Here is an 18922-nt window from a genome sequence, read left to right on the forward strand (position 1 = left end):
GAACGCTGAACATATTTGAAAATCTTTATATATAACTTTATATAGGAGACTTTACATTTCAATGCACTTTTAACTTGAAATTATGTGTTAATGTGATAAGCAATTCCAATATTGTACTCAAAATCTATTCTGTCACCAATTACATTTTTTTACAACTTTTATGACATTGATTTGTTTCCTACTCTTTTTATGGAAGGCTGCTGACTTACCCTTCTTTGCATGATACTCAGTAATTAGCTTCATATTATCTGTTTTCATATTACATATCTGGTTACCAGATCTACATAGCAAAAGCAAGGTTAAGATCCTTGAACTTCCATATGAAAGAGCCTGGAAGAGGAAAAACCAAATTGTTCTTTCTGGATGAAGAAAAATACTCTTTATGTTATGGCAAATTAACTTCCAAAAAGGGATCCAGGTCTCATTTTTCAATGAGACACAATAGTGCTGAGAAAAACAACTGATAAATTGTGCTCATTCAGGCCAAAAAGAATGTGAGCTTATCACAAGAATGAGACTCAAAGGAATATCAGGAATCCTAGATTTTAACAATTTTTAAGCCTTCGGCTTCAGTACTTACCTAGTTTGTCATTTTTAATTTAAATGCATTACAAGGTTTGAATGCTGAAAGCATTTGTAAATAAATGCAATAAGCTACAGACTAGTTTACATCCTGTCCATTTGCACTTTCAATTATTTCTAGCCATTAAAGTAAATGGAACAGGAATAGAAGAAGCAAAACAAGCAACAATTTTTTAAAAAACTTAGCCCAAATATTTATCTGGGGTTAGCAAGCAGATGAGCTGGCAGAAGCCTAAGTGAGATTTGATGATCTAAAAGGGCCCCTCGTCTGACATTGCAAAGATCACTCTGACATTTCAACAATCTCTCTGGGCAACAGCCAAGGAGAAACATATTAGCTGCATGCTTTAACAGCTGTCACACAAACACCCCTTCTAAGAAACGTGGTCACCTTCATTAGAACAAAATAAAGAGAATGAACACAACTGTCCTTTCTGAAGCATTTGCAAATCTCCCATCAAAATACGACAGAAACAAATCCATCAAAAATACAACCATGAAAACAAATGTACTGTTTATCAAGTAAAGATAAGTGCATTGGTAATTTTTTTAAATGATCCTTATTTTCTAAAAGAAACAGAGATGCATTGCCACAGCCCCTACAAAGAAAAGAATGATCCACTGTTTCAGCTACAGCTCGAAAGAAGCAGGCTCACAGCAGCAATACAAAAACTGAGAGTTTATTCATCACATTAATGAACTATCCTGTATAATACTGTATAAAACATTTTAGACTATGAAACCTGATAGTAAAAAAAAAACCGGCGACAAATAAAAAGTACCAGAACCACTGGCTGCATAAGTGAATTCTTGTTATTTTTACCTTCCCACGGAACCCCATTAAGTTCTCATTGAATGTTGGGGTTCTGCAGAACACAATTTTAAAAGCCCAACCCCATAACAGATAATATGCCTAACTAGCCAAAACTCACAGTTCAATAACAGCAGCTCATCAGTTTGGCTAGATAGGAAGATATGAGAAGATAGAGCTAGATTTCCCCCCCCCCCTTAATCAATATCCTGCGTTCCATGGTGAGATAAAAGAAACAAGTAATAAAAGTATATTAAAATGAAGACAATAATGCTTCCACATCAGTTCTAAAACCTTCGACACTGCTAATAGCTATGAACATGTTATAAGCAGGAATCACTCATATTAGAAAAAAAAGTTCTGGGTTTTTTTATGACAGTTTTCAGTCAAGCTTTAATGATTATAAATCCTATGTATCTGACTTCCATATAATTTATAACCACTTCCTACGGAAGGAAAAAAGATAATTATTTAATTACTTGAAAGTAATTGGAGGCTTTTTAAAATAGGCACTTTTTAAAATAGGCTATGAAGGTTGAATTCAGCCAAAGTCTCTTCTAGGCATTCAAGAGACCTTGTACTATACAGTCTTGTTCACACATATATTGAACCCTAGATGAGTACAAATATTGATAACAGGCATGGAAATATTAATCTTTTTCATCCAGAATGACCGTTGTCTTACCTGAACGGTCCTTCTATGGGTGCTGCGAAGGGAATCCAATCATGGGTTAACTTAGCCTTCTAGCCTTGAGACTGAGTATGCAAATATCAAAGTTACGCCTCCTCTGACTGGACTTCCGCTTCCTCCCCAGTTCTTATTACGAAGTCCACCGAAGAAGCATTATGTCAATCCTCAACAAGCCGCAAGTCATCCGGCACTACGGAGTCAAGTTCAGTCAGTAACAAGTCACAGTCAAAATGGAGCCCTGACCAGCCGAAGCTGCGGGCGGGTTTGGATTCCCTTCGCAGCACCCATAGAAGGACCGTTCAGGTAAGACAACGGTCATTCTCCTGTGTGCTGCTCCGGGAATCCAATCATGGGATATATCAAAGCAATGAACTCCCAGGGCGGGAGCTAGGCTGGTCAGGCTCCTCCGCAGACGGAAGGACCCTTTGCAACACTCTCCGCCCAAAGGACGCCTCGGCCGAGGCGAAGACATCAATCTTGTAGTGGCGAATAAAAGGCGATGGAGATGCCCAAGTGGCCGCCCTGCAAATCTCTTCCACAGACGCTTGCGTCGCCCAGGCCGCTGTGGTGGCCGCACTCCTGGTGGAATGAGGAGTGATTCGCCTTGGAACCGGTCTGGAGTGGGTGTCATACGCCAACGCAATGCAAGCTTTCAACCATCGGCCGATGGTGTGGGAGGACACCTTCTGTCCCATTGAAGATGGCTGGAAGGAGACGAACAGGGCCTCCGATCTTCGGAACGACGCTGTGCGCTTCACATAGCGACGAAGAGCCCTGCGCACATCCAGATGGTGCCACTGACGTTCCCGCGGATGAGACGGGTGAGGACAAAAGTCCGGCAGGACAAGTTCTTGAGTTCTGTGAAACAACGAGTTTATCTTTGGAAGAAAGGTCGGATCCAAACGAAGCACTACCTTGTTCGGGTGGAAGATGCAAAGATCTGCACGAACCGAAAGGGCTGCTAGCTCCGACACCCTCCTGGCCGATGTTATGGCCACCAGGAAGGCCGTCTTGAGTGTCAGCAAGCGGAGGCTGATGGAATGTAGGGGCTCAAAGGGGGCAGCTGTAAGGGCCCTGAGAACCAAGGTCAAATCCCACGTGGGATAACGATGTACCGTCGGCGGTCGTAAGTTGGAAGCACCCTTAAGGAAGGTTCGAACTCGCAAGTGCTGGGATAAGGAGCGGCCTTGGCCACCCCCGACCACCGTCGACAAGGCTGTGACCTGCCGGCGAAGTGTGTTTGGTGCCAACCCTTTGTTGAGGCCGGACTGCAAGAAATCCAGAACCTGGGGCACCGAGGCCTTGATGGGATCGACCCCGGTGCGTCGGCACCAGCGGCAGAAGGCCTGCCAGGTAGCTTCGTAAATACGGGTAGTCGACGGGCGACGGGCCGCTTGAATTGTAGAGATGACTTCTTCTGAATAGTGGAGGGCCGCTAGCATCTCCCGCTCACGTGCCACACGGCTAACTGCAACAGCTGAGGGCCCGGGTGCCGGAGGGTCCCTTGGTGGAGCTGAATCTTGTCGTCCGGGATCCTCCAAGGACGCGAAACGGACAGATGGACGAGGTCTGCGTACCAGGGACGTCTGGGCCACATTGGAGCGACCAGCAGCACCTCCGCCTGTTCTGTCAAGATCTTCTGAATGACCGACGGAAGGATCGGGAGAGGAGGAAAGGCATAGAGAAGGCCGGCCGGCCAACGGCTGCGTAGAGCGTCTACCCCCTCCGCCCCCGGAGCCTGGTATCGGGAGTAAAACCGGGGAAGTTGTGCGTTGTGCGGGTGAGCGAACAGATCCACCTCGGGCAGGCCGAAGCGGCGAGAGAGCTCCTGGAAGAGAATGGGGTGGAGCTGCCATTCCCCCTGATCCACAGTCGCTCTGCTCAGCCAGTCCGCCTGAGTGTTGGCTTCGCCCGAGATGTGCTCCGCCCGAATCGATGAGAGCCTGGGCTCCGCCCAATGGAACAACCTTTCCGCTTCCAGCATCAGAGCTCTGGACTGCGTTCCCCCTTGGCGGTTGATGTGAGCCTTGGAGGCCACATTGTCGGTCAGGATTAACACATGGTGATGAGATACAATGTCCCGAAATTCCAGGAGAGCCAGACGGATGGCCCGCAACTCCAGCCAGTTTATGCTGTTCGCCAGCTCCTGATCCGACCATCGACCTTGGGCCACCTTGTCCAGGGCATGGGCCCCCCATCCGAATAAGCTGGCGTCCGTTGTAACTTGAACTCGGTCCGGCTCCTTGAATGGACATCCCCTGAGGAGCCTGGACGACATCCACCAATGCAGGGACCGCCTGGCCTTGCCCGGGAGCTGCACCTTGATGTGGGAATGACTGGTATGCGCTCTTTGGAAGGGCAGCAGGAACCACTGGAGAGGACGCGCATGGAACCTGGCCCAGGGCACCACGCTGATGCAGGAGATCATCTTCCCTAGCAGCTTGGAAAGCGACAGCAGCGGTACTCGCCGATGGGATAGCGCATGCTGCGCTAGGCGGTATATGCTCTGCCTTCTTTCCGGAGACAGGAAAACCTCGCACGACATCGAGTTGATGGTGGTTCCCAGATGAAGGAGGGACGTGGTTGGGCGCAGGTGGCTCTTGGGCAGATTGAGGACAAAGCCATGGTCCCGCAATGCGTCCATCGTGACCTGTAGGTCTCGGAGGGCCTGATCTCGAGAGGACGACAGCACCAACACGTCGTCCAAATAACAATTGATGCGTATTGGAATTGAGCGAAGGGAGGCTGCCAATACTGCCAGAAGCTTGGTGAACGTGCGCGGGGCCGAGGAAAGGCCGAATGGCAAGGCCCGGTATTGATAATGACGGCCGTTGAAGTGAAACCGCAGGAACTTCCGATGTGCCGGATGAATGGGCACATGGAGGTACGCTTCTTTGATGTCTATGGAAGTCATCATGTCGCCTTGGCGGATGGAAGCCAATATGCTCTTTAGAGAGTGCATTTTGAATTTTTGGTATTTGATATACTGATTGAGCTGTTTCAAATCTAGGATTGCCCTCCATCCCCCGGAGTTCTTTGGTACTAGGAACAAGATGGAATAAAACCCTAGGCCTCCCTGCCCTTTGGGAACTTGTTCTATGGCCCTGATGGTGAGAAGATGAGATATCTCGGTGTCCATAAGGTGCCGCTTTGACGGGCACCTGGGCACAGGGCACCTGATGAACCTCCTCGGGGGGATGGATAGAAATTCTAGCGTGAGACCCAAACTCACTACTTGAAGGGCCCAGGCGTCTGACGTGAGCTCCGCCCACCGGTGGGCGAAGGCCAAGAGACGTCCTCCTATGGGCCCTACCTCCTGCGAGTCAGCGGTATCTGCGAAAGGATCGGTTGCCCGCTCCTCGGAATGACCGTCTACTCTGCGCCTGACTCTGCTGGCGCCCCCTGTCTCTGGCCCCGGCTCGGTCCTGGCCACGGTCCTGTGCCTGGGAGAACCCCCTGGTATAGTTGGGGACATAGGGGGCAGAGGTAAACCCCGAGTCCCCAGACCGAAAGGGCTGCCGTCTACCATAAGGCTGTGGCCTTCTGGCCACACGGGCACTTGTGGAGGGAAGCACCCTACGTCTGTCCCGAGTCTCAATAAGAATTGGATCCAGCACTGAACCAAACAAGGCCCCGCCCTTAAAGGGCGTGGATGCTAGACGCCACTTGGATTTGATATCAGCTTGCCAGTGGCGGAGCCAGAGCAAACGGCGAGAGGCCACATTGGAAGCCACGGCTCGGGAAGCAAACTTTGCCGCGCTAAGAGTGGCATCAGCAGAAAACTCTAGGGCCGCTATCAGTTTGGTGACATCCTGATGGAGGCGCAGTTCCTCCGGATCCAGCCTTTCCTGTAGCTGTCTCAGCCAAACTAAAGAAGTCCTATTAAAGAAGGAAGCTGCAGTGGCTGATCGCAAGGCCCACGCTGCTGCCTGATGAGTCTTGCGAAGGACCGATTCGGCCTTGCGGTCCTCGGCCTTCAATCCTTCCGAAATTTCAGAAGGAATTAACGCCGGTGAAGCAAGAGCCGCTATGGGAGCATCCACTGTGGGAAACTGCAGGAGGGCCTCCAACTCTGGGGAAGATGTGAAAAGCTTCCTATCACCAGACCCAGGGGGCTTAACCGCGGTCGGCTCATCCCACTGCTTTTGGATTAAATCAAGAAAAAGCTTGGGAGATGGGATAAAATCCTGCAGAGCCACCTGCTCAGCAAAGAGCCGCTCGGTGGCATCCAGGCCCACAGCAGCACTTTCTGCAGAAATTGCCTCCCCCATGTGGGTGGTAGTCTTGGCCTTATATAGCAGGGATTTGAAAAGAGTGTGCCTGAAAAGCCCAGGGGGCGGAGGCTGGTCCACAGGAAGGCCCTCGTCACCAGAGAGTTCCCTATCCTGGATTTCACCTTCTTCCACTAAGGGAGATTGTGCGCTAAACACAGAGTGTAAAGGGGAAGGAGGATCAGTTTGCAGAATGGAAGAATCCCCTTGTACTGCTTGGGGAGCCAGGCCTGAGTAGGCCAGAGTAGGCCTGGAGACCTGGGATCTACGTGCTAATTCCGCATCCACCCCTCTGGAAATAGCCTCTGAGATCATGCTGTAGAATTCAGCAGAAAGGCCCAAATCCTGGCCCTCCAGAGGCCTGAGGCCTGCAGCTGTGGGGGTGAACGTGGCAGAGGGCCCAGCGCGTGGAGGTGAACGAAGAGAAGCCCCACTAGCCTCCGAAATAATTGGGGGAGAACGAGGCCCGAAAGCCCCTACCTCGGGAATAGGGCCCTGGGGAAGCTGAATATCAGGAGACCAACCCTGCTCAACAACCCTCACCGGAGACACAGGCTGCTGAACCAAAACCGGAGGGGAAGAAATGGGAGCCCCAGATGCCTTGGGGGGAACTTTGGCCTTGTCCTTGCGCTTGTGCGACTTATCCCGAACAGTAGATGAGGCTCGAGGCCTACTAGTAGAGGCCCTGGTCGCGGCCCTGTTGGGCCCAGGGCTGGCCCCTCCCTCGCCAGGGGAACGGGGCTCAGAAACTGGCCGGACAGTACCTTGCAATTGATCAGCCATGATATGAGTTTGAAAGAGCTCAATCAGCGAGACAAAGGAATGCAATTGAAAGCACTTCGCCAAGAACGCCACGTGGAAGCAGAGACTAAGAGAAGCGACCTCCTCCCTGAGTCAGCAAACTCGAGTGAGGGAAAAGGGAGGGGCGGAAGCAGTGCGCAGACTCAAGCGCGCGAACAAAATTTGCCTTCTCATCCCAGGCGTTAGAGCGCATGCGTGAAAAGCGCTTCCAAATAAGGTCACCGGCTTCAAAGGCGCGAAATTCAAAGGAACCGCAAGGGAAATTCCCAAACAGCCGATCCTTGTAATCCTCCGGCAGCCGCTCCAGCGAGGGCACAAAGGAGGGAGGCGGGGAAGGGGGGGAAGACCCGCTCCGACAAGCCAAAGCCTCGGATCTGACCGCGCCCGCGGGCGGGTGCTATCCGGCAGGGGTGGCAGCGCTGGGAGACTCAGCTTCCTTGCGCGCTGATGATAAGGGAGGGCAGGCGGAGAAGCCCCACTCCAGCTGCAGCGATCCGATATCCCTTTAAGGGAAACAGCGAGGGAGGAATCTGCTGACAGCAATCTGCCGCTTTACCTCCAATCCAGCAAGAAATCCACAGTGAAAAACCAAGTAATTTCATCCTTAACCTAGAAATATTAGCAATTAATCAAGAGAGCGTTGAAAATAAGTCTCGTAGGCTTGACTGAGTAATAAGGACTGGGGAGGAAGCGGAAGTCCAGTCAGAGGAGGCGTAACTTTGATATTTGCATACTCAGTCTCAAGGCTAGAAGGCTAAGTTAACCCATGATTGGATTCCCGGAGCAGCACACAGGAGAACTACTAGCTCTCGTTCGCTCTCTATTGTAAAGTGACATTAACTAAGTCTTACAAAGTTGAAAGTACATTTCTCCTTCCTCAGCTTTACAGCCCAAGAAACTAGAGATGATCCTTTCTGAGACATTTGATACACACACACACACACACACACACACACACACCTCTTTCTGTGGGTTCAGCTGCTTCTTATGCAACAATTGCCTAGTCTGTGGCTCTTCTCAAGGTCATTCCCATATATTATTACACAACTTGACCATCGCTATTAAAACCATTCCACAATGAGATCCACTGTACTGGACTTAAATTAAAATTAAATCTAAAAATGAGAAGAAGCCACACGAGTTTCTCCACAAAAGAAAACAGTATTTCCCCAAAGCAATTTTGATAGAAAAGTAGCTCAAGAAGATAGGGTTAAGCTTAAGGGTTCTTATCAATTGCCAGTCAAAATACTGTAATTATTTTTTCAGAGAATTACATTCAGGAAACCGGGCAGACAATACCACTGATGCATTCATTTCTCAGAATCTAATTTGGTCTGGTCATAAAAAATGCATACTCTGTTGAACTTCCTTCTAAATTTAAAAAAATGGGGTAAGAGAACTCCATCAAGCTAAGAAAATTCAAATTTTGCTTAGTGCAGCCGATGAATAAGTTCATTGTGAGCTTCAGGCCTGGTTTTTATAACTGAGATGGAGTTTGATTTGGCGTTTTAAACGTTGACAATTTTGTTGCCATTATTCTTTCCACTGCTAAAGATAAAGGTGTTAAGACAAATATAATCCAATTCTTGGAAGCTCCTCGTGGTCTTAATAAGTACCTAAATATTTGAACGAACGCATGCATAAGCTAATAAATATTATTTTAGGCAAGGCTAGATTATGGCCAATTGATGTCCTAAATACAGGCCAAAATGGTGTCTCATGCCATGAAACAAATATGATATCAGATGACATCTTCCAACCAAACTTTTAAAATTTAGTCACTTACTATGCCAATGTTTTTAACATTACAGATTAAAGTTGAACATGGCAGATAAGGATAATTACAAAAAAAAAAAGATTAAAGTCAAAACAGCAGTCAAAAAATAAGGGGCATGATAGCTAGGGGAAAACATTCTTTGGTATTCCCTTGTCTTGGTATCCTAAGCAGGTGCTTGTTTTACTTATTGGTTAATCCAAGGCTGTTTTTGGGCTAGGACCATCATTTCTCCAGAATAGTCAGATATTGGTAACTGCATTCACAATGTGACGCTCTGGTGACATAGTGGTTAGAATGCAATATTGCATGCAAACTGTACACACAGTCAGGAGTTCAGTCCTGATGGGACTCGAGGTTAAGTCAGTCTTCCATCCTTCCATGGTTGGTAAAATGAGGACCCAGATTGTTGGGGGCAATAGGCTGACTCTGTAAACTGCTCAGAGAAGGCTGTAAAGCACTATAGAGTGGTATATAAGTCTAAGTGTTATTTCTATTGCTATGTAAAGGATCATCACAGTTTCCCAAATGTGATAATCATTACAGCATCTCTCTGTAAAATTTCAGAAGTTAAAAAAAAAAAAAACTTTTTGTGCTTTCGAGTCAATGTTGATTCCTGGGCGACAGCCTGCATGAATCGCAATCACACTTAAGACTTAGGTACCACTTCACAGTGCTTTACAGACCTCTCAAAGCAGTTTACAGAGTCAGCATATTTTCCCCAACAATCTGGGTCCTCATTTTACCCACCTCAGAAGGATGGAAGGCTGAGTCAACCTTGAGCCTGGTGATATTCAATCTGCCAAATTGCAGTCAGCAGAAGTAGCCTGCAGGACTGCACTCTAACCACTGTGCTACCTCAGCTCCTGCAATTCCTGAATGAATACCTGCAATTCCTTGGCAGGGTTTTCCAGAAATGATTTTCCACAGTCTCTTTCCTAGGACCAAGATAGAAAGTGTGTCCCAAGATCGCTCAGCTGGCTTTGACTAGAACCCATGGCCTCTCATTTTTTTGCCTTAACCACTACACCAAAATGGTTCTCTAAATTAATAGAAATCCTAATCTTGTAATTTGAGTTGGATAATTAGACCTGAAGCTCTAGAACAGTTGAGTAACATGAATTCCCTTCAGCATTAGCCTTCGTGGCCGATGATGAAGCATGATATTAGTTGCAGTTCAACCCTGAAAGGCTGTCATAATTCTAAAGCAGGAATAGGGAATAGATTTGTTCCATAGTTCATCTGCAATCAATCCATCATGTGTTTGGCTATCATATTGCCTTTCATGATTTCTTTCTCAGGCTAAGCATATCCAGTCCCTTAAAATTTTCCATGTACTATAGTACACTTCCTGATTATGTTCACTAAAATATGGCACATCAAGAAAGCCTCAGGAAAGGCTAATCAAAACAGAACAAATTGCTCCCATTAGAATAATGTGTACTGTGGGCCACCACTAATGTTTTCGTTATCAAGAAAACGTATATGGCTGCCCAACTCACGGTGACTAGAGACAGCTTACACATTACTCAAGGAATCAGACTCCAGAAAAACAACGCAAACAAAAGTGAGCATAAACACCTAACAAATAAATTAGAACACTATAGAATTAAGACGCTTTACAAAGCTGCAGGAGGAAAAGAAACCTATATTCATGTATCACATTTAACCATGGATGATTAAATTATGGCCAATGAAATACTATAAGCCATAATCAGCAAGATTCACCCATCTACCTCAATTCATGCTTTAGAAAGCTCCTGCAAATTGTTATGTCAAAACCAAACCATTTGGCTTAATATGGTCCTAGGATCTTTTCCTAGAAGTCTCCAAAATCAGAATTATTTGCCAGCCTATGCTGAAAACTAATGACATAAGTAGTTCTTGATTTACAACTATTTTATTGACTGTTCAGTTACATAATTGAAAAAAGTGACGTATGACTGGTTTACACACACCATTGCCACATCCTCATGATCATGTGATCAAAATTCAGGCACTTGGCAACTGGCTGTATTTATGACAGTTGCACTGTCCCATGGTCATGTAATCACCATTTGTAACCTTCCCAGCTGGCTTCTGACAAGCCAAGTCAACGTGGGGAAGCCAGATCCCCTTAATGACAGCATGATTCATTTAACAACTGCAGTGATTCACTTAACAGGTGTGACAAAAAAGGTAGTAAAATGAGACATGACTCACTTAATAACTGTCTTCCATAGCAACAAAATTTTTGGGCTCAATTCTGATAGCCTGTTAAATGACTACCTATATTAAAATCCCATCAAACAATCATGAGAAGCAGTAGCAGCAACGCAAGCATTCATTTTAAATGTTAACATAAGTACAGGTAGTTTTCAACTTATGACCACAATTGAGCCCAAAATTTATGTTGTTAAGTGAGTTTTGCCCCATTTTGTGACTTTTCTTGCCACATTTCTTAAGTGAATCACTGCAGTTGTTAAATTAGTAATACGGTTGTTAAGTGAATCTGGTTTCCCCATTGATTTTGCTTGTCAGAAGGTTGCAAAAGAGGATCACGTCAGCTGGGGTTACTGCAACCATCCATATATAAATCAGGTCTGAATTTTGATCACTTGACCATGGAGATGCTGCAACGGTCATAAGTGTGAAAAATGATCATAAGTCATTTCTTTCAGTGCCGTTGTAACTCCAAACGGTCACTAAACAAACTGTTGTAAGGACTATCTGTATTGATAAACATAACCCACAGTATTTGTATCTTCCATAATTTTTTAAAGCGGGAAGGGTTCTAGAGTGAAAAAAGTTGGGGGGCAAAAACACTGACCTAGCATATTGAGGAAACCAGGCAGAACAACTTCACATTCCCACACCCGGCAATCTAAAATCAATATGAATTATCTAAATGTCTCTCAGGGAGCAATCTAAGATCAGTGCAGCCTTTCTTCCCCTACAGCTGAGCAAGAAACTGCAGTTATTTCAGGCCAGCCCGTTAAGACTCAATTAGGGCTAATCTTCGCCAGGTTTTCCCGATCCCTGCAATTTCCATCATTCCTAATCTGAATTGCTTTTTTTTTTTTTAAAGGGGCACTTGGGATGGGTAAGAATTACAGGGCAAAAAGGACGGCGGCCGTTTAAGGATGCAAAAGTGGATTAATATGGAGAGGTTTTTGCAAATATCCCCCCCCCCCAAAAAAAACCGGCTCACGGCATTTTCCCAGCATCTGCTAGAGGAGCCCTACCACGCTTTCTCCTCCAGCCCCCGCCTCGAAGCGAATTCGCAGCACCACGTACAAACGGGGGACACATCAAGCAATTTCAAAGCCAGGCGCCGCTTCCGCTTGTAAGCAAGTCTGGCTTACCGGAAGTGCCACAAGTCCACAAGCACGTGAGAACAAGACAGAAACTCGGGTCTGTGGGAACCCAGGTGCTTTCCCTCCTCCCCCTACTTCTGGTATCAGTAAGCATTGTATGAAATCCTCCCTCCCCATTCCTTTTGTAAGTCCCCAAGCCGAGCCAAAAAAATGTAACAGTCGCAGGAGGGGTGTGTAGAAGGTCGAGATGCTGCTTTAAAATGTAGAACAACTAAAACGTGTGTAATAATGCCTCCTTGAGGTATTTAGGAAACTGGAGGAAATGGTCTTTATTTCTGAAGGTGGAAATAGAGGAAATGGGGGGGGGAGAGACCCTATTCCGGACATCTTGGTTGTGGGCAAAAAGGAAGGGAGGAAGCTAGAATGACAATACATATATTCATGTTTACTCTTATTCCTGTTATCTTGTACATGAGTAACAAACTAAATAAATAAATAAAATACGTATTTTTGTATTGGTTTTGGTTCTTGAATTTCTCTTTGTACTGTAGTTACAAACATAAACATTTTTTTAAAAAAATCCTTATGAACCTCTTTCAGATTTGTCTTTTTTCAGGTATGGCTTTTATTTCCACCCCCAAGAAAATATGATCACTGTGCTGATAATGCACGCCAGCTTGAAGAAATAAGCAGGGACTTTGGGCTCTTCTGGCATGCTTATTCTTTCTTGCTTGAATACATATTTCTGTTTATATTCTGCCAAGTGACTTGTGCCATGTGATACAATCTCTTTGTAATACTACAGCAGTACACTGAAATATTCTCAATACATACCAATGTAGAAAGTTATCAACCAGCCCTCTCCCAGAAAAATGAAATATCCTAGGAAATATTGAAAAGGCAGAATATTTCCCTGGATGTGAAAAGGAAGAAACCTGTTTTAAAGACAGAATAAATCCCTGCAGCTTCCTGCTCATCCCCCTTTGTCAATGGGCCATTGCCCAAGCCAGTCCCTTTACATAATAAAGATTCTACCCTTCAGCTCCAGGGGGTTGGGATTAAGGCATGACTAGCCTTCACCCACTTACCACATGGCATCTGAGAACTCAACCGAACCTGGATTCAAAACACAGCCTAGAGTGTTGCCCCCTGCATGGCCCCATGGGAGTCTGACAACCAATCAGGTTACAAGCTCAAGATCAAAGGCCAGAAAGGGCATAAAACCAAGGACTTGCAGCATCTCAGCCCTTCCTTCTCTTCTTCTCCCCAACATTGAAGCATGTGATCAACTTTTCTGTTCAGGGCTCAAGCCACGTGGTCCTGTCCACCATTAAACTATCTTTCCAAGGAGCCTCCATGTCTCCAGTGTCTTTTTCCCCACTTGGAGCCGAACCCAGAAGGACATTTCTTCCAACACCAATATAAAAAACATGTTTCTCTTACCATATCCCTTTGTTCCCCTCTTTTCTGTAATTTATGTCTTCTGTATTTGGAATCACTCTCATTATTTTTTATAATTTCATCAATTTTATTTTACATAGATGAATGCACTGACTGAAGCTAAAATGTGCATAGGAGAAGTGTTAGTAAATATGGAGGAACCCTGAGTCTTTTATAAAACAATTCAGGTGAGAAAATCCACAATATTGGCTTCTATTTGTTTAATACTTTGCTAAGGTTTTAAAATCCCATATGGAATCAAAGATACAGTAAGACAGATGGCACTTTGAAGCAAATATATGTAGAATGCCCATTTTAAAAGATGAGGTTTTGGTTTGGTGTTCATTTAGTACTTCATGAAGAGTATGAACCTGCCATTTTTTCCCATAGGACCCCCCAAAAAAGTCATGTATTAAAACCACAATCTACTATTTTAGTACTATGATCCTACAAAGGGAAATCTGGTATCTCTAGGACAGGGGTGTCAAACTCAAGGGGCTGGATCTGGCCCGCGGGGTACTTAGATCTGGCCATGGGGCCTCCCTGGAAACAGCAAAGGACTGGCCCACGGTGCTTCTGCCATCAAAATGGGTTCCCAAACTCCGTTTTTAGCTGCCACAGCCTCCTGCAACCCTCTGCCAGTGAAAACAGAGCTCGTTTTCTCTGGCAGAGTGCTCGGGTCACCACAGGTGCCCCCAACAGAAGTGATGTAGAGCTGGCCACGCCCCCTGGCCCATTCACACACCCCCAGGTCAAACACAACCCTAATGTGGCCCTCAATGACATCAAGTTTGACAACCCTGCTCTAGGAAGTTTACACAAATACTGTAAAATTAAAGAGGAATAGCCTCTTTGATCCAGTGTCTTCAGTCTATTATTAAGTATAATTAGAAGAAATATTAAGTATAATTAGAGGAAACATATAGCCAAACCATTACAGAGAGAGAGGGAAAGAGAGAAATTTCCTCTGCTGTTTGTCAAAAAGTTACTTTACATGTATAACATTAAGGTGGTGGAGTTTGGTAACACATTTTTAGACTGATGAATTTTCTTTGAAAAGTCTTTTAACAAAATGTGGTATTCTGAAAAGGTGCTATCAGACTCCTTATGTCTTTTGGTTATTGCAGACCAGAGTCTCCAAACCCCTGTCTGTGAACCGGCACTAGTCCATGGCATGCCAGAAACTGGGCCAAATAAACAAGCAAAGTCCCATCTACAGGGTGCAGGCAGCACACCGTGGCCCCTTTAGTCCATGGAAAAATCGCTCCACAGAACCGGTCCCTGGTGCCCAAAAGGTGCTGTAGACTAATGCATCTCTCTTCCCACATCCTATCATATACAAAGTAGTTAAAAGATCAAGGCAGGCGTGAAATGCTCTGAAGTTTGCTACTGGTTTGCTTCGCGTGCACATGTTCACCCAAACCGGTAGTAAATGCTATTGGTTCAGGCAAACCAATAGTTCCGACGATCAGCTGTGCAACAATTAGCTGTTCCGTGCAATTTCTTATCGTAGCATTTTTTACTACCAGTTCAGGCGAACTGGTCTGAACCAGTAGTATCTCACCCCTGGATCAAGGTAACTTGGCTTTCTTGTATCTTTAAGGCGTTTTTGTAGATACTCAGTGGAAGCAACGGTAACTAAACTATACAATATCACCAAGATTATGCACTACAGGGAAATAAAATTCAGCAATGATGAATAAACCAATGAAATTTTGAATATTGTTCTGCTCTGAAGAATAAAAAAAAATGGTTATGAACTATTTTAACATAAATATTGACTTTATATAAAGGTCTAAAACCAAGCAAGGAATATTAATATTTAGCATATATAACAATATATCATCTTTTTTTTTCAATTCAATGTCACACAAACATTTTCATGCAAGTAGAATTACTATTGCTTTGCTTTAAATTATCTTAAGAAGGCAGGATATGATTGGGCATTTATTTATTGCCTAAAATTATTAAAGCCAAATTGACTTCATTTCAAGAAGTGATAAATCTCCCTGTGCTCATTATAGGAGACACAACAGTATGCTTGTCTGTTTCATTTGTAGGTTTCCTTTTGGCATCTGGTTCCCCTGTAGAGGAATAAAAATTAGGTTTGATGTTTTGTGTAATTTATGTCAAACTGAGAGGTAGGAAAAAAGAAGAAAAAACTACATTAAGTATGTAATTTCAAAATTGACAATTCTTGATGTTTACTATTTTGTTTGAGAAGTCTTTTTTCTTTCTCAAAAGATGAGTTTGTATGTTGATAAAGATAACATATTAACACTCCATTAGTAAATGGGGTTAGGGGAGGAGTTCTCCTGATAAATTCTCTTATGAAACACAATACTTGAAAAATCCCTCTAATAGATTCCAAATAGTAGTGATAAAATCAACATCACATGCCTCTCTAGTACACACAGAATCATGTTTATAGTCCCATTGATTTTGGCCCCAATTTTTGCTCTAATAGGACATGTCCAAGCCATTTTAATTACTTTTTCAACTGACTTCTCTGTGGTGTACATTTTTGGGGCCTACTGGGTTAAACTCATTTTAATAGTATGGGAATCTGATTTCTAATTTCACATTATTTAACTACAGCTCCACTGGCTGACCAGGACAGGGTGCCCTAGTTCATTATGAAAAGGCCAAGTAAATAATGAGTTTCTTCAACTTTCTGTTAAAAGGGATTAATGGTTTAGAATTAATTAGTTAATTGCACTAAAATCTCCAACAGTTGGAGAATGTGGTTCAAATAATAAATGGCTGGAATAATCTGCCAAGTAGCATTTTGAGGTAAATCAGATTAGTTTTTAAAAATGTCTTTATCAGAGGTGATCCAAATTGATATAAGTTTATTCCAAAATAGATTTAGATATTCCGGTTTTCAGGTAAAACAAATCCAGAGAGGTCTTATAAAACAAGGAGGGTAAATATGGTGTCCCTAGATCCTCTATCGCCCATGTGTCCTGAATGCCTTTCTTCCCTTACTTAACTTCATCCGTGAGACACCCACCAACCTGCTCCTCCCAATCTTCCCAACCCCTTTTTTTCTACCTCAGAAGGACATCAGAGAGGAAAGGAAGATGTTTGAAAATCAGAGGAAGATAGGTGAGCAAATTGGATATGCTGCGGATAATGTAATATGACTGTAGTATGGCAAGAGCCTATAGGTTCAACCAGCCTATAACTTCCCATCTTCTCAGGACTTTCCCTATTTCCCCTTGGCCATTACAAAAGTCTGTGGCAGAAGGATATTGTGCCTTTAAGGCTCATTGTTAGCTGTAGAGCGACGTCGCTATGGGGGGTCCCCCATTTGGAGTTGTCTCCAGGACGCCCTGCGCCAACAATTTGTCCAGTTCCACATCAACCTTCGGCCTCAAGGCAAAGGGTACCCTGCGAGCCTTCAGCCTAATTGGGGCAACCTGGGGGTCTAAATTCAGGGAGATAGGGGTCCCCTTGTATTCCCCAAGATTACCATCGAAGACGTCAGCGAACTCCGCAATGACGTCTTCAATGCTAGGGGAGACCGCCACGGTCTGATGCACCCCCACAAGTGACAGGCCCAGCGAGGGGAACCAATCAAGCCCCAATAGGGCAGGTAGCAGCTTCTTCATGACTAGAACAGGAAGGCTGCCGTGGAACACCCCCCCCCCCATAATCTACCTTCACAGCATGACAGCCCAGGGTGGGAATTTGAGTCCCCTGGTAGTCCTTCAGGGTAGTGTCTGGTGGTGACAACTGGTCACGGGTGACGTTGGGACACAGCTGTGAAAAGGTGGCCTAAGACAGGAGGGAGCGGGAGGAGCCAGAGTCAACCTCCATGGTGCAGGGCGATCCCTCCAGCAGCAGGGACACAACAATTTTCTTAGAGTCAGCCGTCGCCTTGCTGACCGACTCTGCAAGGGTGTTCAGAAGGGCCCGGTCGACAGCAAAACAGTCGTTTTTCCTCCGCTGCTGGCATTGGGGCTGCTGTAGGCGCGGCTGCGCCTGCTGGCCATAAAACTGGCTGGGCATCTGGTTGCGGGGGAAGCGGCAATGTAGCCCAGCAGACCTGAGCCAGGTGACCCTTCTTGTTGCACCTACGGCAAACGGCTGCCTTGAAGAGGCATGGGGAGCGAGCGTGGTTGCCCCTGCAACCCAGGCAAGCAGTGGTGGCTCAGCGACTAGGTTGCTGTGGCAGTAGGCATCTGGGCACTGTTCTCGAATGGTCCACTTGGTCCTCTTCGAGCTCGTCGAGGGGCATGAGCTTATCAATAAGGCAGGTTCTGTGGAGCGGTGGAGGCAGCAGCTGGATGTGAATGCATCTCAGCCGTGGACTGCTCTGATAGTTCAGCGGCTCTCGCCTCCTCCACCGCCTGCTGCAATGTTATCTCTACCCTTGCCAACAGTCTCCGCTTCAAACGGAGGTCTCGCACCACGCACACAAACTGCTCCACAAGCGAGTCGCACTGGATCGCCGCCGTCCGGAGAGACTGTAAAAACTGGCTTACAGTCTCGGACTCTTTCTGGACACACTGACAGAACGTGTAGCGGCAGGCGATCCTCGATGGTGTGGGAACGTAATGATTTCTAAGCTTCGATATGAGGGTGTCCCAGCTGAGCTCATATACGGCCTGAGGTGAAGCGATAGCCCTGGCCGTATTGAACATTTCTGGACCACAGGAGCTCAAAAAGAAACTGCACTTGCGGTCCGCAGGCAGGTTGTGGTTGTTGTTGGCGATTAAAAAACATTCAAAATGCTCCAGGAACCCGGCCCAAGACTCGCCGGCGGTACCAAACAGAGCAAAGGTGGAAGCAAAGCCATGACCAAGCGTAAGGTAATCGCCATTCTCTTCAGAGACAGGAAAAAAAACCTTCGCTCCCTTGTTTGTTCTCTTTTCTAGCGCTATTCAGGCAGGCACCTTCAGCATCCCATCCTCGTCGCCAGTGTAGAGGCTCAGTGAGACGTGAGGCGGCTGAGGTGAGTGAACAGCTATTTATTGTAAAACACCAACAGATAACTAGGTACAGATAGGAATCAGGACCTTGCCCTGCTTGATAGCTATTTATACGGGAGCTGTCAAGCAGGGCGGCCAATGGGAGAGCCTCTGGCAGCCCCCGCTCAGCCAGCCACGTCTTAACCAATCAGGTGTGGCTAGGCTGTTGCCGGCTGTCAGTCATAAGTCGAGGACTTGTGGCTGGTCATAAGTCGAGAACTTAGCACTAGCAGATGCCTCTTAGCTAAATAAGAATGATTTATGTTCTACACATTGACTG

At 45.7% G+C, this 18922-nt stretch overlaps 1 protein-coding gene across 2 annotated transcripts in view; it reads right to left on the reverse strand.

The window, feature by feature from the left end:
• Positions 1-18922, reverse strand: part of SHLD1 (shieldin complex subunit 1) — a 71772-nt gene that overhangs the window by 50776 nt on the left and 2074 nt on the right. The window contains exon 1 of one of the 2 annotated variants that reach the window (XM_014056466.2): positions 12155-12255. The exons of the other annotated variant lie outside the window; for it this stretch is intronic. Coding sequence (XP_013911941.2) covers positions 12155-12221 — 67 coding nt within the window. The 5' untranslated portion in view covers positions 12222-12255. Of the gene's footprint in view, positions 1-12154; positions 12256-18922 lie in introns of those variants that run through there. 2 annotated transcript variants of the gene reach the window in all.

This window comes from Thamnophis sirtalis, unplaced genomic scaffold, assembly GCF_051295495.1.
Source record: "Thamnophis sirtalis isolate CommonGarterSnake01/CBP01778 unplaced genomic scaffold, rThaSir2_p1.2 scaffold_5, whole genome shotgun sequence".
Taxonomy (NCBI): domain Eukaryota; kingdom Metazoa; phylum Chordata; class Lepidosauria; order Squamata; family Natricidae; genus Thamnophis; species Thamnophis sirtalis.